Below are 22,238 nucleotides of genomic sequence, written 5' to 3'. Positions count from 1 at the left end.
TCTTCGAAAAAAGTTTTCGGAGAAAAAAGGTCTTCTCCGAGAAAGAAGACACCCAGGTCTAGTTTCTTCGACAGAAACTAGAAGACCAAGAGGTTTTCCTTCTTTTTTTCTCCTTAGAAAGAAAAACCTAAAGGAACCCAGGAAACGACTTCTTCGAAAAAAGTTTTCAAGGTTTTCTCGGAGAAAAAAGGTCTTCTCTGAGAAAAGATCTCTCAGAGGTCTTCTCCGAGAAAGAAGACCCCCAGGTCTTCTCTGGTAAAAAAAAACTTCAAGGCCTTCTTATATAGGACATGAGATTGAGGGCATCTCTCCGAAATCGAACAACCTCTGTTTGTTTTGTGGAAGGAGGAGGGCTCCTCTCTTCGCAGAAGACCTTGGTTTTTTGTTCTTTTGGAAAATCAGGGAAAAAACTCAAAGGTTTCCCTAGAAAGAAAGATTAGAGCCTCTATTTTTTACCAAAAATACGGAATAGGAGTCATTTTTAGAGAATGAAGATCTAGAGGTCCTCAATAGGCTTAAGTGACTTCAATGGAAAGAAGGCCCGAAATTTCTAGAGATCTTCAATTCAAAAAAGCTCTTCCATTGAAAGAATACATGCAGGTCTTCTATTGAAAAAAGATCCAGAGATAATTTATTGTAACAGGACCTAGACCTCTTCTATAAAAAAAATGAGCCAGAGGCCTTTTCCAAAAGAAGATCAGAAGTTCTCCTTTTGAAAGAAGAGGTTCGTTAGAGGAAAGAAAAAAGAAGTTCTCTAGGTTTTCTCGGAGAAGGGAAAGCACCCAAGAAGACCTTCAGCTCTTCTATGGAAGAGAAGAAGGCCTTCAGCTCTTCTGTGGGAGAGAAGAAGGCTTTCGGCTCTTCTATGGAGGAGAAGAAGGCTTTCGGCTCTTCTATGGAAGAGAAGAAGGCTTTCGGCTCTTCTGTGGAAGAGAAGAAGGCCTTCAGCTCTTCTGTGGAAGAGAAGAAGGCCTTCAGCTCTTCTGTGGAAGAGAAGAAGGCCTTCAGCTCTTCAATGGAAGAGCTGAAGGCCTTCAGCACTTCTGGGGGAGAGAAGAAGGCCTTCAGCACTTCTGGGGGAGAGAAGAAGGCCTTCAGCACTTCTGGGGGAGAGAAGAAGGCCTTCAGCTCTTCAGTGGGAGAGAAGAAGGCCTTCAGCTCTTCTTTGGAAGAGAAGAAGGCCTTCAGCTCTTCAATGAAAGAGAAGAAGGCCTTCAGCACTTCTGGGGGAGAGAAGAAGGCCTTCAGCTCTTCTGTGGGAGAGAAGAAGACCTTCAGTTTTCCTATAAAAGCAAATAAATCCAGGTCTTCTATGGAAAAAAATACCACCTCTAAAGAAGAGAAGACCCCCTCCAAGTTTTTTTTAGAAGAAAAAACCTTATCCAGGTCTTCTGAATGAAAAGCAGACATCTTTTAGCTATTCTTTGAAAAAGAACTCCTTCTGGTTTTTTATAGAAGAGTAGATCTCCTTTGGTTCTATTGCAGAAAAGACATTCAGGCCTTCTACAGATCTCAGAACTTCTATAGAAGAAAATAAATCCAGGTTCACTATGGAAGAGCGGACCTCCCGGTCATCTACAAAAGAGAAGACATCAGGGTCTTCCATAAAATACATGTCATGAAGGTATTCTATAGAGTAGAAGATCTCAAGGCCCTATCTGAAAAAGAAGACTTCAAGGTCTTCTCTGACAACGAAAAAGGAAGACTTCAAAGATTTCTCTGAGAGAAATATCAATGAGGAGAACTTCTCCGTGTCTTCAGTAGAAAAAGAGCTCCAGGTCTTCTTAGAAAAGAACATCTTCGGGTCTTCTATGGAAAAGAAGATCCAAGGAAGACTTCAAAGATTTCTCTGAGAGAAATATCTATGAGGAGAACTTCTCCGTGTCTTCAGTAAAAAAAAGAGCTCCAGGTCTTCTAAGAAAAGAATATCTTCGGGTCTTCTATGAAAATAAAAAGATCCAAATCGTTCCCTGAGACAGAATATATCAAAATCTTCTTCCACGAAATGGCCTTTTATGGTATCTTCTTAGATAAAGCAGACCTCAAGGTCTTCTCTGAGAAACAATAACTTAAGGTTTTCTCTGAAAAATAAGGCTTCCTGTTCTTCTCTCAAGGTCTTCTCTGAGAAGAAATACTTTGGGGCTTTCTCTGAGAAAAAAAAATCCTCCAGGCCTTCACTTAGAAAAAGGACTCTAGGTCTCCTGGGAGGAAAAACCTCCAGGTCTTCTATAGAAGATAATACATTCTGTTTTTATTTTATAGAAAATAATTCCTCCAGGACATCTTTGGAAGAGATGAACAGATGGAGAAAAAAATGCCTCAATATCTTCTCGGAGAAAGAAGACCTTAAATTCTTCTCTGTTTTGGAGAAAATCGTGAGGCTCTTTTTCTTTCAGTGAAGACCTTGAGATCTTCTAATTTCGGAGTTTATTCCTCTTCGAGAAACAAAAATTTAAGGTTTTCTCTGAAAAAGAAGGCGTTAAGTTCTTCTCTGAGAAAAATACCTCAAGGTCTTCTCTCAGAAAAATGTCTTCTCTGAGAAAAAAAATTATTCTAAAACTCTTCCTATTCTCTTCTACAACAACAAAAACAAAACGCAAAAAAACGAGAGAGATATTTTTTTATCAGAATACGATCTTTACTCACTCGGTGAATCCATTAGCAGATCATGGGCTCCAATGGAACCCTCCGTGCCGTTGGGTGACATGGCTGGCGGTGGTGGCGGCAGATCACCCATGTGATCCCTCTCACGATCACGTTCGCGTTCTCGCTCCCTTTCACGTTCACGCTCTCTTTGCTGTTGCAGCACCGCACTGGTGGTAGGAGACATTTTCATGGAATGCATTGAATGATGTGGCTGCTGCTGGTGATGCATCGACGAGGCCGATGACGATGTGGAGGTGGAGGCATTGTTTGAAGACATGTTTGGTCCCGCAATGGGGGTTGGTGACACCGATAGGCCGCTGACGGTTGCAGTTGAGGGGCCATGGGAGGACTTTGATATGCTCAGCTCGCCGTTGGAGGAGGAGAGTCTGAAATGAGGGAGAAATTGGAGATGAGAGACATATTTTTGAAGGAAGGGTTTTTCTCAGAGAAGAGATCTTCATTCTCAGAGAAGATTTTGAGGTCTTTTTTGTGAGAAGAGATTTTTGAGATTTTCTTTCTCTGAAAGCCTTGAAGCCTTCTTTCTCAGAGAAGTCCTTGAGGTATTTTTCTCAGAGAATATCTTCAGGTCTTCTTTCTGAGAGAAGACATTGAGGTCTTCTTTCTCAGAGAAGTCCTTGAGGCTTTCCTTCTTAGAGAAGACCTTGAGGTCTTTTCTTCTTAGAGAAGATTTCGACAACTTCTTTCTCAGAGAAGATTTTGAGATCTTCTCTTCAGAGAGATTTTTTATAGATGTCCTCCAACTTACCTATTCATACCACTAAGTACATTGGCCGTGGAGGTTGCCGTTGTGTTGGATGCCGAGGCCGCCAGATGGCCACCATTGCCCAGATAATCTCTTTCATGTGGCGAGTCCAGCGATATGGTATGGGGCGTTTGCCGACCCAGCGAATGATGGGACATGTGGGGCGAATGGGCCCGGTATATTTGGTTACTTGCGGATGAGCCTGCAGGTGATGAATAGCCTCTTTCGTTGCAGTTGTTTGAAGATGAAGAAGTCGAGGAATGGCATTGCCCCACCGAGGCAGCCTCTTTGGCCAGGGCTGCAGCGGCACTGCGGGCATTAAGGGTGGCGGGTGAGGCGGCACGTATACGCTCCCGTTCGCGTTCCCTGAAGCCCTCACGTTCACGTTTCTCTTCGCGTTCACGTTCACGCTCACGTTCTCTGTCGCGTTCGCGTTCTCTGTCACGTTCACGTTCTCTTTCACGCTCTCGTTCTCTTTCTCTCTCGCGTTCTCGTTCTCTTTCCCTCTCCTTTTCCCTCTCACTGCCCATTTGACTTAAATTCATGCCGCTTGGTCCGGCATTACTGCTTACCGATCGCGAGGGACTTAGTTTCAGTGACAATTGTTCCCTGACCTCCCGCTCTCTCAGAGCCAAGCTGCTGGAAGTACTTGAAGATGGCCGCGGTGAGCTGGAGGCATTACCCAAACGATGATGACTGCCGAATTGATGACGCGCCAGCGGCAAATCATCATTGTCATCCGAGCTGAGACTTATTTTCGATTTACAGTCCAGCTTGGGTGAGGCCAAACCCTCGGCATGCCTCAGGGCCTGGGTGTGGTGATGCAAGGCAGCCGCTGCTGCGGCCGCATGATGATGTGGATGTAGATGAGGTTGGGTTTCGGCTTTGATCTGTAGCTGGGATTGCAAATGAAAGGCGGCAGCTGCGGCGGCTGCAGCTGCTGCGGCAGCTTTTGTACTATTTGTTGGCGAGGAGGGCGGGGAGCGATCGTTGGCGGCCGAACGCAAATGCATGTCATGATGGTGGGCGGCCAATTGTTGGGCATGTTGTTGCTGCTGTTGGGAGTGTTGTTGTTGTTGGTGCTGCTGTTGTTGGTGGTGATGATGATTGGCTGCGGCGGCGGCAAAAAGCTCCGGATGCAGGGCAGCCAACAGCTGTTGTACACCGTTTGAGAAAAGATTGGGTTTGAGTAAATTCGTGGGACCTGGGGCAAGCTGGGGCAAGGTGGGTGCTTGATGCAGGGCAGCCAAGGAGGCTGACAAGTGAGGCGCTGCACCGGCCAGCAGCTGGGGCTGGGGTGGTGGTGGAGGCGGTGGCGTTTGTTGCTGATGGAAGCCAGCAAATGCTCCAAAGTTTGATAGGAATTGTTCGTTGGTGTTCACCTGAGGACTCACCGGTATGGTGAGGATGGTCTGCACAGCAATGCCTGGAAAAATGGAATCGAAAAGAAAAATGGGGAAGAAATTAGAAAAAAACTGAAAATTCGAATTTCATTTCCTTCTCACCTTGGGCTGTGGGTATCAGCAGCTGGGCCCCCTGGACCCCTTGCACCAATTGGCCCGAGGCCAGGATTAGCTGGGGCATTTGTGCACTGGCCGGTGGTGCCTGCAGCTGGGGTGGTGGCGAGGCCGTGGCCGCTGTACCCTGGGCCGCAGCCGCCGCTGCTGCTGCCGCATTACTCAGGGCATTGGCCAAAGCATTTTGTGACGATGAAGCCGTTGATTGTCCCCCACCCGCCAGGCTATTGCCAGCATGATTGGGTGAAGAGGCACTCCTTTGATTCTGGCCATCTCCGGCATTACTGCCGCCCGCCGACTCCGCCATATGAGCCATAACTTTGTGACTGCTACCCAGCAACTCCGAAGCCATAGATGTAGGAATGCCACTGCCTCCACTGCTGGCCACACTCAAATTCAGCGGTGAGTTGAGAGCAGCTGCCGCCGCTGTGGCCTGTATCCCCGCTGCCAAACCTTGCAGACTGGCCAAAGCGGCCGCTGTGGCGGCATTATTGCCGGCCATGGCCTGTTCTTGTTGGAATGACGAGGAGAGACTTTGCAATTTTTGTAAATTTAACATTTCTTGCACTAGAACGGAATAGGGGGAAGAAACTAATAAAATTTTCTGGTGAAATAGCTTGCATGTGGTGGACGGGGTGTGTGTGTGTGTATGTGTATGTATGAGTGAGTAAGGATGTTAGTATTAGGAAACAATGCCTATATTGTCAGTTGTTGGGATTCCAAAAATTTTGTAAATTGAAAAAGCAAATGACAATTAAGGGATTTTCGGGGTTGAAAGGTTTCGGATTTAGAATAAAAATTAGTTCAAAACATTTATTTAAAAAAAAAAAAATAAAAAACCGGCAATGATGGGAGTTGGGAAAACTTGAAGATTTTTTTTGATTTTTCACAAAAAAAAAAAATAATAATTTTTTTTCAAATAAAAAAGCACTTCAGCAATGTTGGGATTTTATATTTTTCAATTTCAAAATTCATCTGATTTGGGAAAACTGGAAAAAATTTTCTAAATTTCCAATTTGGGATTTGGGATAACTGAAGGTCCATTTTCCTATATTTCAATATTTTTTATTCAATTTTAAAATTTTTCTAAATTGCGATTTGGAATTTGCAAAAGCATGAAGCAGTTATTTTTAAATTTTCACAATTTTTCACTTCACTTTTGGATTTAGAATAAAAATAATTCAAAACTAAAAAAAAAAAATTTTTCAATTTCAAAAATTTTTAATTTTTCCATATTTTTGGAACTCTAAATTTTCCATTCCCTATATTTCCCTATTTTTTCAATTGTAAAATTTATCTAAATTGCGATTTGGAATTTGGGAAGCAGTTATTTTTATTAATTTTTACTATTTTTTTTTTCAATTTCAAAATTTTTGACAATTGGGATTTGTTAAAAATTGAAGTTCAAGTTTTTTCAAATATTTTTCAATTTCAAAATTTTACTAAATGGCCTCCATGCTCAATTTTTTCCATTTTTTTTTTTTGAACTTCAAAATTTTTTTTAATTGACAATTAAGTTACTTTCTGGGTTGAATATTTTGGATTTAGAATAAAAATAATCCAAAACATAAAAAAAAAATTAGTTTCTTCAATTTCAAAAATTTTTCTGAAGTGCAATTTTTTTATTTTTTAGTTTTATTAATTTTTCCATTTTTTTTTTGGAACTTTATCCTATATCTCACTATTTTTTTTTCAATTTTAAAATTTTTCTAAATTGCCATTTGGTATTTGGAAAAACTAGAAGCAGGTTTTTTTTAAATTTTCACAATTTTTTTTTAATTTAAAAATTTTGGACAATCGGGATTTGTTAAAAATTAAAGTTCAATTTTTTTAATTTTCAAATTTTTTTTTTTTAAAATTTTACTTAATTGCCAGCTTAATTTTTTTTATTTTTTAATTTAAAATTTATCTAAATTGCAGTTTGGAGTTTAGGAAAACTAGAAGCAGTTATTTTTTAAATTTTCACATTTTTTTCAATTTCAAAATTTTTGACAATTGGGATTTGTTAAAAATTGAAGTTCAATTTATTTTTAAATTTTTAATTCTTTCTTATTTCAAAATTTTACTAAATTGCCAGGTCAATTTTTTTATTTTATAATTTAAAATTTTTCTAAATTGTGATTAGGAATTTGGGAAAACTAGAAGCAGTTATTTGTAAAATTTTCACATTTTTTTAAATTTCAAATTTTTTGACAATTGGGATTTGTTAAAAATTGAAGTTCTAATTTTTTTATTTTTCATTTTTTTTTATTTCAAATTTTACTAAATTGCCAGCTTAATTTTTTTTTATTTTTTAATTTAAAATTTTTGCCATTTGGAATTTGAGAAAACTAGAAGTAGTTATTATTTAAATTTTCACAATTTTTTTTTCAATTTCAAAATTTTTGACAAATGGGATTTTTGTTAAAAATGGAAGTTTAATTTTTTTTAATTTTCAATTTTTTTATTTCAAAATTTTACTAAATTGCCAAGGTCAATTTTTTTAATTTTTAATTTAAAATATTTCTAAATTGCGATTTGGAATTTGGGAAAACTCGAAGCAGTTATTTTTAAAATTTTCACATTTTTTTCAATTTCAAAATTTTTGACAATTGGGATTTTTGTTAAAAATTGAAGTTCATTTTTTCAAGTATCAATTTTTTTTTTATTTCAAAATTGTACTAAATTGCCAAGCACAATTTTTTCTAATTTTTCCAATTTTTTTTTTTAATCTTAAAAAAATTAAGGGATTTTCTGGCTTGAAATTTTCTGGTTTGAAAATCAAATTTTTTTTGTCAATTTCAAACATTTTTCTGAATTGCAAATTCAGATTTGGGAAAACTTGAAGCCCATTTTCTATTTTTCAATTTTTTTTTTTTTTCAATTTCAAATTTTTTTCTGAATTGCGAATTAGGAAAACCTGATGCTCATTTTTTTATTCCTCACTTTCAATTTCAATTTTTTTCTGAATATACAATTGGGATTTGGAAAATTTTGATGCTTAATTTTTTACTTTTCATAATTTTTTCCAGTTTAATTTTTTTTAGTTCCAAATTTTTCTTTTGAGTATCTAATTGAAATTTCGGAAAACTTGAAAGCCATTCATAATTTTTCACATTTTTTTTTTCAATTTAAATTTTTTTATTTGAAACGCCAACTGTGATTTGGAAAACCTTGGAGCCCATTTTGTTATTTTTTAAATTTTTTTTAATTTCAAACATTTTCTGAATTGCAAATTGGGATTTGGAAAGATTTTAAGCTCATTTGTTTTTATTTTTCAAAATTCAAACCAACTGGGATTTGGGAAAACTAAGGACATTTTTTTACAATTTTAAAACTTTTCGGAGTCCTATTCCCATTTTTTTTTCAATATTAAAATGTTTCTGAATCGTCGGATTTGGGACAACTTGAAGCCCATGTTTTTATTTTTTACAATTTTTCAAATTCAAATTTTTTTTAAAGTTGTAATTGAGATTTGGGAGAACTTGAAGCCCAAAAAATGAACCAAATTTGTTTCAATTTATTTCCATTTTTTTATTTCTCACATTATTTTAAATTTCACTCTTTCTCAATTCTTTCAAATTTTTTCTAAATTGCCAATTGGGATTTGGAAAAACTTGAAGGCCGTTTTTTATTTTTTTAACACTTTTTTTCAATTTCAAAATTTTCCTGAAGTGCCAACTTGGGACAACTTGAAGCCAATTTTTTTTATTCTTCATAATTTTTCAAATTCAAAATTTTTTTTCAAAATTGCCAATTGAGATTTGGGAAAACTTGAAGCCCAAAAAAATTATCAATTTTTTTCAATTTATTTTCATTTTTTTTAAATTTCATTCTTTCTCCATTCTTTTAAATTTCAAAATTTTTCTAAATTGCCAATTGGGATTTTGGGAAAACCTGAAGGCCATTTTTTTATATTTTTTAAACAATTTTTGTTTCCAATTTCAAAATTTTTCTCATGTGCCAACTTGAGACAACTTGAAGTCCATTTTTTATTTTTCACAATTTTTCCAATTCAAAAAAAAAAAAAAAATTCAAAAAAATTGAATTGAGAGTTGGGAAAACTTAAAGCCCAAAAAATGAACCAATTTTCTTTTCAATTTATTTCCATTTTTTTTTTTAATTTCATTTATTCCAATTCTTTTAAATTTCAAAATATTTCTAAATTGCCAATTGGGAAAACTTGAAGGCCATTTTTTATTTTTTTTTAATTCAAAAATTTTTAATGAAAACTTAAGGCCATTTTTTCACATTTTTTCTTAAATTTCCAATTTTTTCCAAATTTCCCAAATTTTTTTATTTCTGAAATCATCTGAAAATTAATGTTCGGTATCTGTGTTCTTCGTGTTGCTTTGCTTTGGGGAATATAAAAAAATTGGATATCGATATGTACTCACTAGTTCCATTCAGATGAGCCTGGGCCGCAGCGGCTGCCGCAGCCAATGCCTTGGCCTGTTCCGATGATTGGTGGTCGGCCAACTCGGCATCCACCTCCGACATGTGGTGATCCTCATGATGCATTAAGGCCATGTCATCTTCATGCTGTTGCATATCCTCTTCTTTGGCACGATGTAACTGATGGTGTTGGTGATGATGATGATGCAGATGGGGATCCACATCAATTTGCATGGGTTCCGGTGAGGGTGGCGGTGAGGGGTGTAGATTATTTGATGCTTCGTGCAAATGTTGAGGTATTGGTGATTTATCTAAATTATTATTACTGGTATTGTTGTTATTATTGTTCTGAGAGGCCAGCGTTGCGGCCTTGGCTAAATTCTTGTAAAATTCCAATTCCTTCAGATGATCCTTGTCATCTTCGGTGGCCGAGGCATCCTCATCATTATTTTCATCTTCATTATCCAGACGAGGTCCATTGAAATGGATTGGCATGTCGTTGATGTTGTTGCCCAAGGGGGAGTTGATTTTGTGTGGAGGTATCTCTTTGTCATAGTCCTGTAAAAGAGAGAGAGAGAGAGAGAGAGAGAGAGAGAGAGAGAGAGAGAGAGGGAGAGAGAATATTAGTAACTTTAAATGAAATTAAAAATTTTATTAAATTACAAAATGCAATAAATATCAGGGTAAAGCAACAAGTGTCAGTTGCCTCACATTGACTGCCAATTTCCCCCTCCCTACCCCCTTTGGCTTACCCTCCCCACAAAAACATCAAATGCCAACATTGTGTCATCAGCCAGAGTGCCTTAATGAAATATGGATAATATTTAACAATTATTTATATTTTGCATACATTATCTGCCGTCGCAGCCACTGACGGGGGGCGGTGGCGGAATACAAAATAATCGCATTATCATGGCACGTACTTATGTGCGAATGAATGTGTCATTATTATTGCAACATGTGATTATTATTAAATAATTGTCAACTATAAATATGAGCTCAGCATCAGGCGTCAGCGTCAAATGGATGATGTGTGCGCTGATAGAGAGAAACAAACACATATACAAATATCAGGCTATTTATGACCCAGCACACATTTTGGGGAACAAGTGGAAAATAAATTTTAAGTAAATATTTAAAAGTATTTTTTTAAGAATAATTCTTGAGAGTGGATTTTCTTTTCTTAAAAAAAGAGAGAGCCTCTAATGAAAGTGAATTTAAAAATATATATTTTTTTAGGACAATTTATGAGCGTGCATTTAGAATAAACAAATTTCGAGGGCTTCTAATCAACATAATTATTTAGAAAATATATATATTTTTTAAGAATCATTTATGTGCGAAAATTTAAAAAAAAAAATCTAGAGTCTCTAGTGAACGTGAAAATTCAAAAAAAAAAAAAAAAATATTCTTTGAAGAGATCGGATTAAAAAAAATCGAGGGCCTCTAATGAACGTAAATATTAAAATAATATTTTTTTAGGGTCCTTATGACCGTGGATTAAAAACAAAATCTAGGGCCTCAAATGAACGTGAATATTTTAAAAAAATATTTTGTTTTACGAACCATTTATGAGCATGGAATTAAAAGAAAATCCAGGGCCTTTAAGAATCATTTATGGGCGTGGATTTTTTATAAAAAATCTAATCTTTGAAGAGATCGGATTTAAAAAAAAATCGAAGGCCTCTAATGAACGTAGATATTAAAATAATTTTTTTTTGGGTCCTTATGACCGTGGATTAAAAAAAAATCTAGAGTCTCTGAAGAACGTGAATATTTAAAAAAAATATTCTTTACGAGCCATTAAAAAAATCCAAGGTCTCCAATGAACGTATTAAAAAAAAATATATATATATTTTTAGGGAGTACTTATAAGCTTGGATTTGAAAAATTCAAAGTCCTCCAATGAAAATTAATATTAAAAAAAATATATATTTTTTAAGTGCGCGGATTTTTTACGAAAAATTTCGATGGATTCTAATGAACGTGAATATTTAAACAAAATTTAAGAATCATTCATGAGCGTGGATTTTTTTGTTTTTTTTTTTTTAATTTTTTGAAAGGTTTTAAATGAACATGAATATTAAAAAAAAATTAGGGACCATTTACGAGTGTGGATTTCAAAAAAAAAAAAAAAAAAAAAAAAAAAAAAAATTGAGGGCTTCTTAAGAACTTGAGTATTTGAAAGAAAATATTTTTTAAGAAACTTTATGGATTGTGGATTTTTTTTAAGCCAAAAAAAAAAAAGAAAATTAAGGACAATTCGTCTTTTTGGAGTTTATATTTAAAAAAAGAACCACATTTTCAGCGTGGATGTTTTATGGACCAATTTGGAAAATGGATTTAAAAAAATATATTTTTATTTTAAAAAACTGTTTTAAAGACCAATTTGAGGCATGGATCTAAAAAATACTTTTAAAGACCGTTTTGGAGCGTGGATTTTTTTTTTTAAATTAAAAACCATTTTGGAGCGGGGATTTAAAAAAAAAAAAACATATTTCTAAGGACCATTTTGGAGCGTGGATTTTCTAAAAAAAATTAAGAACCGATTTGGAGCATGGATTTAAAAAAAATATACTATTAAGGACCATTTTGGAGCGTGGATTTAAAAAGACATATTTTTAAGGACTATTTTGGAGCGTGGATTTTCTAAAAAAAAATTAAAATCTAATTTGGAGCATGGATTTAAAAAAAAACATTTTTACGGACCACTTTGGAAAGTGGATTTTTTAATAAAAATTAAGAGCCAATTTGGAGCGGGGATTTAAAAAAAAATTATATTTTTGAGGACTAATTTGGAGCGAGGATTTAAAAAAAAACATATTTTTAAGGACCACTTTGGAGCGTGAATTTTCTAAAAAAAATTAAAACCAATTTGGAGCATGGATTTAAAAAAATATATTTTTAAGGACCAATTTGGAGCGGGGATTTAAAAAAAAAACATATTTCTAAGAACCAATTTGGAGCAGGGATTTAAAAAACACATACTTTTTAAGGACCATTTTGTAGCGTGAATTTTCTAAAAAAAATTAAAAAACAATTTAGAGCATGATTTAAAAAAAAAAAAAAAAAAATTAAGGACCACTTTGGAGCGTGGATTTAAAAAAATATTTTAAAGGACCATTTTGGAGCGTGGTTTCAAAAAAATATTTAAAAAAAATTTTAAAGTACTATTTTGGAGCGTGATTTAAAAAAATAATTTTAAGGACCATTTTGGAGCGTGGTTTAATTTTTTTTTTTTTTTTTTTAAATGAAGGACCTTTTGAAGCTTTGTTTAAAAAAATTTATAAAATATATATCAGAAAACGTAGATTTAAAAAAAAAAATTTTTGAAGACATACTCGTTGTTTTTTAAACCATTTTGAAGCTTAAATATATTTTTTTAATATTTTTTTCAAGAAATATTTTTTAATAAACATCACCTATCAATAAATTTGAATTTTTTAAAAATTTATTTTTTGGGTGATTTTTTCAAAAAATTTTTATTTTTGGATTTTTTTTGAAAAATATTTAAGCATCATTAACGAAAGTATTTAAAAAAAAGAAAGGAAATTCAATAAATTTGAATTTTTTAAAAATTTATTTTTTTAGGACAATCATTAAGCGTGATTTTTTCAAAAAAATTTTATTTTTGGATTTTTTTTTTTTTTTTTTGAAAAATATTTAAAGATCGTTAATGAAACTTGTTTTTTTTTTTCAAAAAAAAAAAAAAAAAAAAAAAAATTATGGATCATCCCTTCAGAATAATGTGTATTTGTTTCTTCCTCTTTGAAAGATTTTTCCTCTCATCCATTTGTCTTTTTAAGAGATACTAAATTTTTTAAATAAATTTATTCAGGAACAAAAATTGTTTTTTACAATTCAGATATTCAGCAGAAAATATATACATGTATGAACATTTTTAAATAAATATGGGAAAATTCGTTCTTTGAAAATCTGAAAAAAATCTGATCGAAAGGAAAATATAATTTTTTTTTTTAATATTTTTTTACAAATAAATTGGGAAACATTCTTTAGATATTCTAAAATGCTATGAATTAAAATGACCCGATTACAGGAGAGGAAAATATATAATTTTTTGAATAAATTGAAGAGGATAGATTGAAATTTTTCAATGAAAGGAGATGGGTGTAGGCTCGGACCACTGTAACAACTAGGAGGAATAATTTTTCCAATATATTTATTTTTCTAATAAATTGCAGTTTTTGTATTTCATGGTTCCAAAGGGGTCCTTTAATTAAATAAGTATTCTTGGGAACAAAACCTCAAGTTTTTCTCGTATTAATTCCTTGAGTCGCAAAACCTGTTATTTTCCTTAAAAAACCGCTACGTCAATGTTTCCCTGGACTTAATATCATAACTGCTACTACCGCAGCTGCCTGCCAACAAACTACCAGCGTCATTTTTCCAGCCATCCCGCCTTTTTTTTCAATAAACAAATGTAATTATACAAATAAATGAGAATATAATTTAATCAACTCTCATTTACAATTTATGCATATTTACATGTGAACAAACACACACTCTGCAATCTGCCTTAAACACAATAATGAAATAGAGCCATTGTTTGGAAATTTCAATTCAGTGTTGATTTATTTTTTTTTCGAAATGCAGATTGAGCGTTTTGCTGAATTAAAGGATTAACAAGTGAATTTACATTGGCAAGTATTACAAACTGAAAAATTAAGAGGGGGAGAAGGCGAATAAGAGGGGATAGATTGAAAATAATAAATTATTTTTGAACCAAAAGATTTTAAGTTATTGAAATTTGGAATATTGAAATTTTTGAAAAAAAAAAAAAAAACGATTTGAAAAAAAAATGGTTCTTAAAATCCTAAATTTTTGTAAGGGACATATTTGGAAAAATAAAAAACGGTTACCACACACACATACATACGTATTGAAATTGATATATTGAAATTTTTAACACATCTATTTTGAAACAATGATATTTCAAATCCCTACCTAAAACCCAAAAATTATTTAAAGGATATCTTTGGGGGAAAAAATCGATTTTATTATGCACATAGTTACAAAAATATGCAGCGCACATATATACATACATATGTATATTATGTAGGTATGTATGTGTTCTCACATACCACCTGCCAATGTCATAATTGTAAGGTGTCATTAAACACATCGCAAGACAACTGAATTAAAAAAAAAACGTGAAAGGGAACCTCCACGACCATAATGAAGTTGATTGCAAAAAATACCGGAGTTCTTTTGCATCACAACTGGGAGAGGGAGGGAACGTAGAAAGAGAGAGAGTTGGTCTCCTGCAACGATGTGTTATGATTTAGTGTGGCTCCACTTTTTTTTTTATCACATTCTTTATGGCCATCGATAGTTGCATATGCTTGGGCGTTCGTTCCATTTGCATGAGGTTGTGGGTGGGTGGTTTTGTGAATGGTGTATTGTCTTCCTCACGTTTTTTTTGGTCTGGACACTTTCCTCGGCACTTCATTTCGAATAGTTGGCAGTTCAGTTCATTGCCTTTTCGGCGTTCATTGTTTGGCGTATTAAATATTGTTTGCAAGTGTTTTTTCATTGTGTCCAACATTTTTTAATGATTGTTTAATAAGTTATGGAGAAAATTATTAAAGTTTTTTATTCCGGACGGGGGAGTATTTAATTTAACTGCAAATAGAGTTTTAGAACCATAGACTTGGATTTTTTTAAAAATATTTTTTTAAGAACCATAAATAGACGTGGATTTTTTCAAAATATTTTTTTAAGAACCATAAATAGACGTGGATTTTTTTAAAAATATTTTTTTAAGAACCATAAATAGACGTAGATTTTTTAAAAAAATATTTTTTAAGAACCATAAATAGACGTGGATTTTTTTAAAAATATTTTTTAAGAACCATAAATAGACGTGGATTTTTTAAAAATATTTTTTAAGAACCATAAATAGACGTGGATTTTTTAAAAATATTTTTTAAGAACCATAAATAGACGTGGATTTTTTAAAAATATTTTTTTTAAGAACCATAAATAGACGTGGATTTTTTTAAAAATATTTTTTTAAGAACCATAAATAGACGTGGATTTTTTTAAAAATATTTTTAAGAACCATAAATAGACGTGGATTTTTTTAAAAATATTTTTTTAAGAACCATAAATAGACGTGGATTTTTTAAAAATATTTTTTAAGAACCATAAATAGACGTGGATTTTTTAAAAATATTTTTTAAGAACCATAAATAGACGTGGATTTTTTAAAAATATTTTTTTAAGAACCATAAATAGACGTAGATTTTTTTAAAAATATTTTTTAAGAACCATAAATAGACGTGGATTTTTTAAAAATATTTTTTAAGAACCATAAATAGACGTGGATTTTTTAAAAATATTTTTTTAAAGAACCATAAATAGACGTGGATTTTTTTAAAATATTTTTTAAGAACCATAAATAGACGTGGATTTTTTTAAAAATATTTTTTTAAGAACCATAAATAGACGTAGATTTTTTAAAAAAATATTTTTTAAGAATCATCAAAAAATATTTTTTAAGAACCATAAATAGACGTGGATTTTTTTAAAAATATTTTTTTAGAACCATAAATAGACGTAGATTTTTTAAAAAAATATTTTTTAAGAACCATAAATAGACGTGGATTTTTTTAAAAATATTTTTTTAAAAACCATAAATAGACGTGGATGTTTTTAAAAATATTTTTTTAAGAACCATAAATAGACGTGGATTGTTTTAAAAATATTTTTTTAAAAACCATAAATAGACGTAGATTTTTTAAAAAAATATTTTTTAAGAACCATAAATAGACGTAGATTTTTTAAAAAAATATTTTTTAAGAACCATAAATAGACGTGGATTTTTTTTAAAAATATTTTTTTAAGAACCATAAATAGACGAGGATTTTTTTAAAAATATTTTTTAAGAACCATAATTAGACGTAGAGTTTTTTTTTTTAAATACTATTTAAGAACCATAATTAGACGTGGAGTTTTTTTTTTAATATTTTTTTAAGAACAATAAATAGACGTGGATTTAAAAAAAAAAAATATTTTAAGAACCATAATTAGACGTGGATTTTTTTTTTTAATATTTTTTTAAGAACCATAGATAAGCGTGGATTTTTTTAAAATATTTTTTTAAGAACCATAAATAGACGTAGATTTTTTTAAAAATATTTTTTTTAAGAACCATAAATAGACGTGGACTTCTTTAAAAATATTTTTTTAAGAACCATAAATAGACGTGGATTTTTTTAAAAATATTTTTTAAGAATCATAAATAGACGTGGATTTTTTAAAAATATTTTTTAAGAATCATAAATAGACGTGGATTTTTTTAAATAATTTTTAAGGGCTATTAATAGACATGGATTTTAAAAAAAAAAAATTTGAGAACAATAAATAGACGTGGATATTTTAAAAATATTTTTTAAGAACCATAGACGTGGATTTTTTTTAAAAATATGTTTTTAAGGGTCATAAATAGACGTGGATTTTTTTAAAAATATTTTTTAAGGGTCATAAATAGACGTTGATTTTTTTAAAAATATTTTTTTTAAACCCTAAATTGACGTGGATTTTTCTAAAAATATTTTTTTAAGAACCATAGACGTGAATTTTTTTAAAAATATTTTTTTAAGGACCGTAAATAGACGTGGATTTTTGTAAAATATTTTTTTAAGAACCATAAATAGACGTGGATTTTTTTAAAATATTTTTTTTAAGAACCATAAATAGACGTGGATTTTTTTTAAATAATTTTTGATTTTTAAGGGCTATTAACAGACGTGGATTTTTTTGAAATAATTTTTAGGGCTATTAATAGACGTGGATTTTTTTAAAATAATTTTTAAGGGCTCTTAATAGACGTGGATTTTTTTTAAACACAAAACATTTTTTAAGAGCTATTAATAGACGTGGATTTTTTTTAAGATATTTTTTTAAGAGCTCTTAATAGACGTAGATTTTTTTAAATATTTTTTAAGAGCTATTAATAGACGTGGATTTTTTTAAGATATTTTTTTTATAGCTATTAATCGACGTGGATTTTTTTAAAGATATTTTTTTTATAGCTATTAATTGACGTGGATTTTTTTTAATAATTTGTAAGCGTTTGTTGTGTAAAAAGTAAACATCTTCCATTTTTCTTTTCGAGAGAGGAAACCCTTGAAAATATATAAAACCTCTGATAATTTTGTACGACATATGAAGTTTCGGTTAAAAATTGAAAATTTGTCAAACTGAACAAATTGTGCATTAAGTACAAAACAGTACTTTTAAGTACTAACACAAAATGTTGGAATGAAAATTTAAGGGTGGACTTTTCGCTGACGAAATGTCGGAAACTTGCGAGTTTTTAATATAAGGCACATATGTAGGCAACATTTCCCCCCAAATTATTTTCACCCTTAAAGTATGCTTCATTTTTTGTATAATTTATATTTTTCCCTCCTTTATTTCCAAAAATTAATTATAGTGTCATTGATGTTTTTCATTTAAATTTGTTCCGTAATTTTTAAATCCTTAAAGTATGCTTCATTTTTCATATATTTTATTTTCCTTCCCTATTTAGTGTCATTTGCCATTGCTAAATATTATTTTTAGTGTCCTCCTTGTTGTTGCTGTTTATTTTATCATTGCCTCCAAACCCACCCCAAATTGAAGGTATTTAAGCTGTTATCCATCCTGTTTTATCACATTTTTGTAATTAATACAATTTCCTCAATGGGTTCTTCTCTCCCGCTATCTCTGTTTTTTTCATTTTGCTTCTTGGCATTTTTGTCAGGTTTGGCAATGGCAACGTTCTCATTGTCGTTGTCTCTTCTAGTCTCTGGTTTGCTGGCTGGCTGAGGAATTTTGTCGTTTGCTGCTGCTGTCGTTGCTGTTGTTAAAAGCTTATGATACCTTTAGGTATTTCTCAGCAATTATGTTAATTTCCAATGCAAATAACATTTAATTGAAGTGTTGCTAGTATTTTTTTTTCAATTTTTTTCCTCTTCTTCTCATTGCAATTTTGTTCTCATTTTAGTTTGTCGGTCGGTCGCCCGGTCCTTGCCGTTGATTGTCTCTGTAGTTTTGTATTTTTTTTTTTTCATTTTTCCACAGGTTTTTGTTGCTCTATTCCATCTGGCTATTTATGTCTTCCTTTCGTTTTGTTTGGTTAAACGGCTCAGAGTACCACACCCTAACACCAACACTCTCTCGGCCAAAGCAAAACTTGCAGCAATGGTATCTCTTAGCTCTTGTAGTCGATATTTTGTTGCAGATATTTTGCAAATATTATGCAAATACCCGTTAATGGTAATTGCAGCCACGGCGAAAAGTATTAATTGCCAATAATTATATTGCTTCGAATTGTATTTATTTAAATACGTATTTTGTCGTTGGTTGGTGTGGACGTTGGGGAATGGTAGGGTAGAGGAGAGGTACATCGAATTAGTGTGGGATAATTGTTATTTTCGGTAATTTTTTAGAATATATATGAAAATTAAGACAATTGAAAGAGATAAAAAAACAAACACATTTTATTGCATACTTTTAGGTTAATGAACGTTTATGGGCTTGAAGCATATGATAAGGCTTTCATATGCAATCTTTAAAAAATATTTCCAAATAATTCGATTTTAAAGAAAAATATTTTTTAATACGGCTATTGACCTACTGGGCCAGCCATGTGATACCTTACAAAATAAAGAATATTTTCTCAAGGACCACAGGACCAATAAACGTGGATTTTTTTAAAAAATATTTTTTCAAGGACCAAGAAACGTGGATTTTTTAAAGAATATTTTTAAGCATCAATAAACGTGGATTTTTTTAAAAAATATTTTTAAGCACCAATAAACGTGGATTTTTTTAAAGAATATTTTTAAGAACCAATAAACGTGGATTTTTTAAAAGAATATTTTTAAGCACCAATAAACGTGGATTTTTTTAAAGAATATTTTTTCAAGGACCAATAAACGTGGATTTTTTAAAGAATTTTTTTCAAAGACCAACAAACGTGGATTTTTTAAGAATATTTTTTCAAGGACCAAAAGACCATCAAACGTGGATTTTTTAAAGAAAAAATTTTCAAGGACCAATAAACGTGGATTTTTTAAAGAATATTTTTTCAAGGACCAATAAACGTGGATTTTTTAAAGAATATTTTTTCAAGGACCAATAAACGTGGATTTTTTAAAGAATATTTTTTCAAGGACCAATAAACGTGGATTTTTTAAAGAATATTTTTTCAAGGACCAATAAACGTGGATTTTTTAAAGAATATTTTTTCAAGGACCAATAAACGTGGATTTTTTAAAGAATATTTTTTCAAGGACCAATAAACGTGGATTTTTTAAAGAATATTTTTTCAAGGACCAATAAACGTGGATTTTTTAAAGAATATTTGTTCAAGGACCAAACGACCAATAAAAGTGGATTTTTAAAGAATATTTGTTCAAGGACCAAACGACCATTAAACGTGGATTTTTAAAGAATATTTGTTCAAGGACCAAAGGACCAATAAACGTGGATTTTTAAGGAATATTTTTTCAGGGACCTTCAATCCTTTAAACGTTGAATTTTCAAAGACATTTTTCAAGGACCTTCAATTCTTTAAACAGGGATTTTTTAAAGAATATTTTTTTAAGGACCTTCAGACCTCAACTTGGATTTTTTAAAGAATATGTTTTCAAAAACCGTCAACCCTTTAAATGTAGATTTTTAATCAATAATTTTTCAAGGACCTTCATCCCTTAAATGTGGATATTTAATCTATAATTTTCAAGGACCTTATATCCTTTAAATGTGGCTTTTTAATAAATAATTTTTAAAGGACCTTCAATCCTTTAAACGTTGATTTTTAATCAATAATTTTTTAAGGACCTTCAATCCCTTAAAACGTGGCTTTGCAATCCTTTATCCCTGTATTTTAATCAATAATTTTTCTAGTACCTTCAATTCTTTAAACGTGGATTTTCAATCCTTTATCTCTGCATTTTTAATCAATAATTTTTCAAGGACTTTCAGTCCTTTAAACGTTGATTTTTAATTAATATTTTTTCAAGGACCTACAATCATTTAAAGTTAGTTCTTTATCAATAATTTTTCAAGGACCTTTAAACGGGGATTTTTTTAAACACATATTATCAAGGACCTTCGATCCTTCCAAAATGAATTTTTTAAAGACATTTTTCAAGAACCATCAGACCTCAAAACGAGGAATTTTTAAATCATATTTTTTCAAGGACCTTCAGACTTCTAAACGTGGATTTTTTAAAGCACATTTTCTTAAGGACCGTCAGACCTTCAATCGGGGATTTTCGTAAGATATTTTTTTCGGGATCTTCCGACTTTCAAACAGAGGTTTTCTAAAGAATCGATTTCGATTACGTTTTTGGAATAATCCTACAGTCCTGCTACTTTTTGTTTTGGACCGGTTGCATTTGCCTTATATTTCGCCCTCTGTCCGGGGTGAAAAATATTCGTGGTTTAATGGAAATGTTGGTATTTTTTACACCAAAATTATGGTGTTTTTCATTTTCTAAATATTAGCCTCGTTCATATTGGTAGGCTCCTGTCTGGTCTTAACTTCTTTCCACCTGCAAAGTTTCTACATTTTTCTCTCTTGGTCCGTTTCAACCTCTAAATATTTTTGAGCATCTCCTCCAACGAAAGGCTTCTATTCTAACCTTAACCCCAACTTCATGCAAAATTTCAAGAGGATCGATTTGAAAAAAATATGTTTAATTTGTTGAAGATCGTCGAAAAGAATATCCATAAAAATCCTGGTGCAAAATAGACCCGAAGAAAATATTTTTAAAAAATTCTCGTTTATTGGAGATATCTGAAGAATTTTTCTCTCCATAGCTACTGAAAAAGTTTCTCATATTCTTAAAATAATTTTAAAAACTTCACATTTTTTCAAAATCCTACAAAATTTAAAAAATTTCCCCCCAGAAAAAAGTAGCATTGCTGTCGTTTACAATTTCATTGCACAAACACCACACACCCCCAATATCCCTTAAAGTATGCTATAATAAGTAAATCGAGTTTACGTTATAATGTGTTTTACATTCTTTTTTTGGCTCTTTTTAGTCGGGCATTTTATTCTCCGACAAATTAATGATGTTGCTGCTGATGTCAATGTTTGTTTTTTGAATTGCTCTATTTTTTGGAAAAATGTACCCTGAAGGGTGAAGAGGGGGAAGGGGTGTGATTCTCTGCTGATGCTCCTCTCTCATTCAAATTGTTGCTGCTGTTTTATGTTTTTTGGCGCAAAAATGTTTTTCTTTGTAATTTTTATTTTTCATTCATACATCTGTCCATCCAGGAGAAATCCGATAAACTGGACAACGCCATGGATGGTGGGTCAGAAAGGTGGACATTGTTCACCCCCGCTCTCATATCCCCTTGGTCGCAACGTCGTCATGCATTTGCCGACAAAAATTGCAATGTTATCATATGGGCGACGCTGACGCTCACGACGACTACGACGAAACGTATGTTGCGTTGGCACTTGTGGACATGCACGTTATGTTGCCATTGCTTATTTTTTTGGTGTTGCATACTTTTGGGCACTTGCATGTAAAATTGGAGACATGGTACATGGGGAGGTTTTTAATTTATTTGGACAACAAAATGAAAATAACTAAAACGTAAATGTCGGTGTCGGTGTGGGTAAGGGTACATATGTGTATATTTGTACGAAGAGGTATGCATGTCTGGAGTATATGCGTGAGGAAATGTTAAAACTTTTACTTTTATTTTTATTTATACGCTACTTTTGAGATATTTTAACGTAAAGCCAGTCTATGTGATAAAAGAAACAAAAAAAAAAAAAAAATAAAATTAAAAAAAAAATCGAAATGTCTCAGCCTAGCTTGGCATTGCAAATCTACTTATGGACGTAGACATTGCATACTTTTTGGGGGGAGGAGAGGTTTATTTAAAATTAAAAAAAGCAAAAA

The 22,238-nt window shown here is 31.9% G+C and overlaps 1 protein-coding gene across 5 annotated transcripts in view; it reads right to left on the bottom strand.

The window, feature by feature from the left end:
* LOC101900955 (platelet binding protein GspB) overlaps window positions 1–9,853 on the bottom strand; it is a 30,769-nt gene extending 20,916 nt beyond the window's left edge. For 3 of the 5 annotated variants that reach the window (XM_059123738.1, XM_059123737.1, XM_059123741.1), the window contains exons 1-4: window positions 9,303–9,853; window positions 4,915–5,517; window positions 3,413–4,835; window positions 2,647–3,032 (exon numbers count right to left, since the gene is read on the bottom strand). In XM_059123738.1, coding sequence (XP_058979721.1) covers window positions 2,647–3,032; window positions 3,413–4,835; window positions 4,915–5,517; window positions 9,303–9,795 — 2,905 coding nt within the window. In that variant the 5' untranslated portion in view covers window positions 9,796–9,853. The remainder of the gene's footprint in view (window positions 1–2,646; window positions 3,033–3,412; window positions 4,836–4,914; window positions 5,518–9,302) is intronic. The other 2 variants (XM_059123739.1, XM_059123742.1) reach the window with 1 other exon arrangement.
* Between the last annotated feature and the right edge of the window lie 12,385 nt (window positions 9,854–22,238).

Source organism: Musca domestica, unplaced genomic scaffold, assembly GCF_030504385.1.
Source record: "Musca domestica strain aabys unplaced genomic scaffold, Musca_domestica.polishedcontigs.V.1.1 25, whole genome shotgun sequence".
In the NCBI taxonomy this organism is placed as follows: Eukaryota; Metazoa; Arthropoda; class Insecta; order Diptera; family Muscidae; genus Musca; species Musca domestica.
The sequence above is the reverse complement of the archived record's forward strand: the minus strand, read 5'-3'. Positions and strand labels throughout refer to the sequence as shown.